Source organism: Grammomys surdaster, unplaced genomic scaffold, assembly GCF_004785775.1.
Source record: "Grammomys surdaster isolate TR1022 unplaced genomic scaffold, NIH_TR_1.0 310, whole genome shotgun sequence".
Taxonomy (NCBI): Eukaryota; Metazoa; Chordata; class Mammalia; order Rodentia; family Muridae; genus Grammomys; species Grammomys surdaster.
In genome coordinates this window covers 711,756-718,935 of record NW_021604729.1, presented here as the reverse complement: position 1 = coordinate 718,935, position 7,180 = coordinate 711,756, and the positions used below count along the sequence as shown (strand labels likewise).

The following is a 7,180-nucleotide window of genomic DNA, read 5'->3' as shown; positions in this document are numbered from 1 at the left end:
GGGGCCGGCAAAGAGAATGTGTGTGTGTGTATGTGTGTATGTCTGTGTGTGTCTGTGTGTGTGTGTGTGTGTGTGTGTGTGTATGTCTGTGTGTGTGTCTGTGTCTGTCTCTGTCTCTGTCTCTGTCTCTGATACCAAGTAGCCTGCTATGGGTTTGGCTCTGTTCTCCAAGCACTCTCCGCTCAGCACTGTTGCAGAATGGTTACAACCCCCCCCCCCCCCCCAAGCTTAGGAGGCTGTGGGAGGCAGGCTCCTGGAAGTTTCCTCTAGTCAGCTCTCTGCCCTTTCTTCCTGGCAAGGTGATAGAGGTAGGTTGCCTGTGATAGATGCCTAGAGGTGTTAAGAATCACCAGGATTAAGGCATGTGTCTCCTCGTGTCCTCTCCACAGCTACCCCAGCCTTCCTTGCCCCAGGTTTAAACAGGAGGCAGGCCTGTTTCAGTGGAGCAATGACCAGGTTACACATGGAGACAGGACTGGGGCTTTGATCCACAGAGGCCCAGAGCTACAAGATTCCTGCACCATGCACTGCGGTGCTTGGAAGTCCTGAGGACTCAGCCAAGAGTTGCCAACTTCAGTTGAATGTACATTACCCTTCGCTCCTGGCTATACTTGAGTTGCCTGGCAGGAGTCCAGGACTAGGCACAGTCAGAATAAATTGCAGGTCGTACTGCAGCAGTCAAGTCACCTGCCTTGGGTTATACCAGAGTGCTGGCAGGGGCATAGGGCAAGTTTTCTAAGAAAGGCCTTGGAGAGCCACGTGGTCTGCATGAATCTCCCTCTGCCGTTCTTCCTTCCTTCCGGCTGCATTGCTAAGATGGCAACACACACTGTCCTAGGTCTTCTCTAGCTCCTCAGAAATAGTTGCCAGATCATTTGGCCTCTTGCTGCTCTTCAACAGTGACAGGCCCTGGGTACAGATTGGGCCGGAAGAGATCTAGCTTAGAGACCACTTGTTGGGGAAAGCCCTGAAGTGTCCTCCATCTCTGAGGCAGGGATTGCTGCCTAATGATCTAAGGAAGCTTCCTGTTAGGCTTTCAGTTTCTTTGACCTCTGTGAGGAGGAGGCACTAGAATTATCTGTATACAGATGCCTTCAGAGGTTGCCCAGTAACAGGAAAGTGGGCAGGAAGGTAGGGCACCCAGGAGTGGGAGGGTCAGTTCTTACTCTGTTCCATTGATGCAAAATGGAGACCCCAAGGCAACCCAGGTCACAACAGGGCAACCTTGGTGGCAGAGGAGATGTGTGCGATGAACTTCACAGTGGAGGAGCAGTGCTGGCTGAGGGCAGGATCCTGTGTCAGCCTAGATCTTGACAAGAGCTGTAAGGAATGAGATCGTTCCTCCTGGGCTATGTGACCTGGCAGGTCTTTTGGGAACACATCTCCCAGGCCCACATAGCTTGAGAGTTTGATGTGTATTCCTGCATGGAGGTCTTCCTTAGTCCTTCTCTGCCTAGACACATAGGGTCTCTCACTGAACCTGAGCTCGCTGACGTAGGTCAGCTGACCTGGGAGCTCTGCCTGGTTTTGCCTCTCCAGTGCTGGGATTTTAGGTGCTTGTTGGTATGCCCAGCTTTTTATGTGGGTGCTGGAGATCTGAAGTCAGATCCTCTTGACGACAATGCAAGCATTTTGCTGACCTAATTATCTCTCCAGCCCCACAAAAACAGTTTTCTAAAGATTCCTTTTCTGCCAAGCTTTTTGGTGCATTTTTCTGTTAAATCGGCTATGGAAGCTTTGAACCCACTGGTGGACATAAAGATCTTTACAAGAGAGACACCTGTGGGAGGCGTGGCTGCCCTGGATCCTGCTCCTCTCTAGTATCGGCCTCTTAGTTCCCTGTCAGGGGCCCCTTCACCCTACTAGGTGTGAGCAGGCATGTGGTAGAGCCTTCTCCTGGGCTCTTAGTGTGATTAGTGGAAGATACACAACCTAGGCTGTTAGAACAGAGCCCTAGGGCTGGAGAGATGACTCAGTAATTATGAGTGAATACTGCTCTTGCAGATGACCAGAGTTCAGTCCCCAACACCCTTATCAGGTGACACTCCAGCTTCAGGGGGTCTGACCCTGCACATCTATTCACAAAGACACATCATATACACAACTAGAAATGAATAGAAGTGAGGCTTGGGTGGGCAGAGGGTGTAGTAGGAAGGGCAGAATACTGAGCAGGCTTCTAGAGTGATGGTGAGCCTAGCTCCCCGATTCTCTGTCTCCCCAACCCCCATCTTCTAGTGACTCCTTATTGCTTTCCCAGAGTTGGCTGCTGTGTGTGGATCACTGAAAACTCTGCCTGGAGGCTTCATGGCCAAGGCACAACCTATCCCTAGGTTAAACTGGGGAGCAGGGTTAGGGTGGGGTGAGGGCTCTGGGGTACATGTCTTCCCCTAGCCCATAGTCAGGGATAGCTGAATGGTAGGGGAGACTCTTCTAGCTGCAGGGAATTATTTAGACTCTCGGAACATAACCGTCTCCATTGTACCGCTCCTTGCTTTGAAGGTTAGCTGACAGTGTCTGTGCTGGGGGTTTCTAACTACTGTGAAGAGTAAGAAGCCTAATGGGTGAGAATTGCCTGGGTGTCCCTTTATGCTGGGCTCTGGTGGGGACAGGGTACCAGTGCCCTTGCTGGCCAGCGGGCCTTGTGCTCTGGAGGGGAAGGTGTCTTTGGATGAGGACTGTGGAAGGCAGGGAAAATGAATCTCTCCTTGGCTCAGGTGACCAGCTGTGACTGTGGTCTCAATAGAAGGTGTGTGTGGGGGTGGGGCCCTGAACACAGCAGCCCGGAGTACTGAGTTCTTGAAACGTAGAAAAAACATTATTTACAAAGAATATATTAAAAATACACTCGAGAAATAAGTACTTGTAAGTATCCCACTTGGGTGTATCACTTCATTTGTTCATGGCGCCAGAGTCCAAGGAGAAAGCCAACCTGACTGGTCACTGCTCCCCAAAGGATTGGGACTCCTTTGGATACTGGAGTCTCTGTTTGCAAGGATTGGTTGCTTGTAGGCTTGGTCTGCTGAGTGTTGGCTCTTGGAGGAAGCAGCCAGGCTGTCGTGGCCATAGGGGATATAGGAGCTGGCCTGCCACTGCAGGGCCGGAGATCTTGTCCAAAGACCTTGACTTCTGTCCAAGTTCTGGCTGAGGTGGAAGTGGGCAGCACTCAGAGTGGTAAATGCTTCCTCAGGATGGAGGGATGTGCTTGGCCTTTGTTGCTGGCCTCAAGTTCTGTGAGCTGCAAAGGACACATGTCAGAGCATAGACATTGGCGCTGAGGAGGGGAACCCGAGGGGGGACATGGGGTTTGCTCTGGGCTCTTGTTTGGGGAGGCTGCTGTGTGGTGCTGGGGAGTTCTCCTTGTTTGAGGCACAGTGGATCTGAAGGCTGTGATTTCTCATGAACCCTTAGGCTCTGTGTGTGTGTGTGTGTGTGTGTGCACATGATGGGAGTACATATGTGTGCACTTGCATGTGGAGTTTAGAGGACAGCCTTGGGTATATTTTGGAAGCTCTTCTACTTTCTGTTGGAGACAGGGTCTGCCATTGGCCTGGAACTTGGCCACATAGGCTAAGCTAGCAAACTCACATGGTCTGTCTCTGTCTCCCATCGCACCATGGCTGGGATTACAAAGTGTGTGCCGTGATACCTGACTTTTTTGTGTTTTTAAAATATGGGTTTTGAGTTTCATACTCAGTTCCTCCTGCTTGTAAACCACTCCTTTACTGACAGCTCTCTTAATAGTATTCTCAGTGGCTTTTTATGATGGAATTTTACAGGATGGCTTTAAGATTAATGATTCTTCGACCATTTGGCCAGGTGGTTCCATCATCTAAAGTGTTGTTGCTGCTGTTCTCCACCCCCCCAATATATACATTTTATTTATTTATTTATTTATTTATTTATTTATTTATTTATTTAGAGACAGAGGCTTGCTGTGTATCTCTGGCTGGCCTGGAACTAGCTATGTGGACTAGATTCACCTTAAACTTGTGACTCTTCCTATGTGCTGGGATGACAGACTGATTCACTCTCCCCATTTATGTGAAGAAGATTCTAGGGGTCTCTGTCCATTATGGACAGTGGAGATGCTAGGTCCCCTGGGCTGGGGGGTAGGTCCTGGGTGTCAAGCACCAGGCAGGGATGGGCTCACCTTTTACAGTCTCTGAGCCACTTGCAGGTCATAGTCACTGTCAGAGGAGTTGTCAGGTTGTGTGGAAGAGCGGTGTAGGGCCCCTTCCAGAGCTAGAGAGAAAAGATTGCCTATTAAAGAAGTCCTGGAGGCTGCACAAGGCCCCAGGAGATGAATGGGTAGCAAGATCACAGAGGCTTCCTGAGATGGTGACAGCCCTGTATCAGTTTTGATCAGACTGGCCAAGTGTTCACTAATGATGCTGAACTTCAGGCCCCCTGGGAATTAATTGTGAGTGCCTGTGAGGAGCCAAGTATTGGAGGCTCCTGTGGACCACTTAATGGCTCTGTCCTGGCTCAGAGAGATCTGAGGGGCTCATTTATCATCTAGCCCCTCAAGGCCTGCAGGCAAACAGGCCCATTAGGCCACAGCAAGGCTGGGGTTAATGGCATCCATCCAACTGCATTCTTCTCTCTAGATGAGGGTTTCAAGGTCTCCAAGGGACAGCAGAGGCCTGTGAAGGCTGTATCCCTGCCACCACCCTGCTGGGTCCAGCTGTCAAGTAGGCAGTCTCATCCTCCACCCCCTGGAGCCTCCCTTTCCCTCTTTGGAAAAGCACAAAACTTCAAGGTCAGCACTCAGCATGTGCCCCCTCTGCCCAGCAGCCCCCTGCCTCTCACCTGGATAAGCAGACAGGCGAGAGTTCCTGGGAGGCTGGCTGTATTCATTGTCCACATGAGAGGCTGTTGGGTTCTCAACCTGGGACCGTACAGTTGCCGTGTGGCTTCGATGGAAAGACACTAAGCAGACACAGGAGGCCAGTGGCATTGTTACAATCGGTGTGCTGTCCTTCCCAAGCGAGATCCCATAGCTCAGCTTTCTGTCTCCATTAGGTCATGGGAGAGGGGTGGTACATTTTCCCTTCCTCTCTCTCTGGGGAGGTTCCCGGCCCCAGAGTCAGCCTCAGGCTTGTACAGAAGTCAGATTGGCCTCGTGAAGCCTCCAGTGGCTCTCCCTCAGCTATCATGCTTTTACCTAGCAGGAAGCTGGAGCACAGGTAGATGCTAGGGAGATGGCCCTACTCATCAGGAGCTGAGGGCCTTTGTAGTCTTTAAAACCAAATAAAACTGAGAATCTTCTAGAAAGATTTGGGCCCGTACATGGAAAGGGGAGAGAAATGTGTGCTTCCATCTGTTAGTGTGACTCTCAATGTGCCTAGGTGAGTATAGGCTAGGGGAGGGGGGGGAGGGCCGGCAGGATCAGTGTATTCTAAAACGCCCTCTGAAGCTGTTCTGTGCTAAAACTAGCTTGGCCAGTCCTTTGTCATGCTTTCCTACTTTGAAGAAGAGCCATAAAAAAAGGCTCTGGTAAGTCCTGAACTGGACAACTGTGCATAGTTTTGCTTAGTGCTATTTGACCATGGAAGGAAGGGCTGTGGGGATCTCTGCTTAAGTCGGCTGCAAGGCAGGAGACAGCAGTGTCTGAGGCTCCAGAGGCCAATTACACAGAACCACTTGTCTCTGAAAGAAGCCTCTCCCCTCTTTGGTGTGGGGACATCTGTTGACCTCAGTCACACCTTAGTGAAATGTGGTGGAGACCAGAGGCCACTAGCAGCCGCTGGTTTGCTAGATCAGCAGACACTTTGACTCTGGTTTGTTGGCCTGAGTCCTGGGGCTGAGGGACACCCGCTTCTGGAAACACTTACTGCTCTGGTTCACTCCTGTGGGACCAATCCACTGACGCTGCTTCTTCTGACGAACTGGGCAACAGACAGGAAGCTCATGAGGCCAGATGGTAGTGAAGGGGGAGGGTTGGGGGAGGGGAGGCACAGATGCCCTGGAGATGGACTAATGGGGTCTACCACTCCAGGACTACTACCTCATTTCTAACTGACTCGGGAGATAGATTAAAGCCGTTGGGTCTCCATAGAAATAACCAAGGGTTTATTTAGAACCAGAATGGATAACCTCAGAGAGCACCAGGGACCCAACACTATTGCCTCAGTTCTCCTTTATCTTCCTTCCTTGCCTCTGGGTAATTTCTCTAAGGTTTGCAAGGCAGGCAGACAAGCCTCCTTATTCATAAGGTATGCAGCTTTCAGTAAACAGGGAAACTGAGGCTCTGATGGAGGCAGCAGCACAGTCAGCGGTCATTGGTAGCTGTGGAGCTGGTCTTGGGCCACATCTTGTGACATCAGAGGCTGTGCTGATGCCATGTGGCCATGGCTTTTATCAACTACAATTAGCTTTTGCCAAGTCCAGACAAGGGCAAATCAGAGGTTACAGTTTGTCCTGACTTTCTAATACTTGAGACAGAAAAAGGCTAGTGGGCAGCAGGGTGGGGGATGGGTGGTGAAGGAGGAAGGCTTGGGGTTTGGCACCTACATTTCTTCACCAGCTTCTTGTAGACCAGAGGACCGCACATGACCAGCAGCACCACCAGGAGTACGAGGGACAGGATGATGCTTGCCACAGTGCCTGGGGCCAGGCCCACTGGGTTTGGGTCTTGGCCTGGACAGGGGGAGTCTTAGATCAGATCCAGCCTTAGGGAGCAGCTCAGAGGGCAGCGACTACTCTGATTTCCCTGATACCTTGGCACTTCCTACCAACCCACCAGTGTGTTCAAAGCAGAGCTGTCTATCTGCCTGTCTCCCTGGCCAGTCTCTAGGAGTCTTTGCTTGCTATTTATTTGTCCTCTGTTTGTCACCTTCAGTGACCATCCAGCTACCATTTGCTACTCTTGTTACCACCTGTTAACTTTCTATTTGCACTGCTTACACTAATCAGCCTACCATTACCTACCATTAGGAAGGTTACCATACAAGACCACATATCAAGAACCAGCCAGTCTTCTATTAATTCAACCACCTGTTATCTGTTCATCCATCCATCCATCCATCCATCCATCCATCCATCCCTTCAGTCATGTATCCACTCACCCATCTATCTGCTTATCCATCTATCTACCATCAATCTATCCATCAACCCATCTACTGTCCCATCTGTCCATCCATCCATCCATCCATCCATCCATCCATCCATCCATCCATCC

General features: G+C 50.7%; 1 protein-coding gene across 1 annotated transcript in view; it reads right to left on the bottom strand.

The window, feature by feature from the left end:
* Positions 1-2,815: 2,815 nt before the first annotated feature.
* Positions 2,816-7,180, bottom strand: part of Cd5 (CD5 molecule) — a 20,923-nt gene continuing 16,558 nt past the window's right edge. The window contains exons 7-11 of the mRNA XM_028777568.1: positions 6,514-6,639; positions 5,835-5,888; positions 4,810-4,929; positions 4,151-4,242; positions 2,816-3,235 (exon numbers count right to left, since the gene is read on the bottom strand). Of these exons, the coding sequence (XP_028633401.1) occupies positions 4,154-4,242; positions 4,810-4,929; positions 5,835-5,888; positions 6,514-6,639 (389 nt within the window). The 3' untranslated portion in view covers positions 2,816-3,235; positions 4,151-4,153. The remainder of the gene's footprint in view (positions 3,236-4,150; positions 4,243-4,809; positions 4,930-5,834; positions 5,889-6,513; positions 6,640-7,180) is intronic.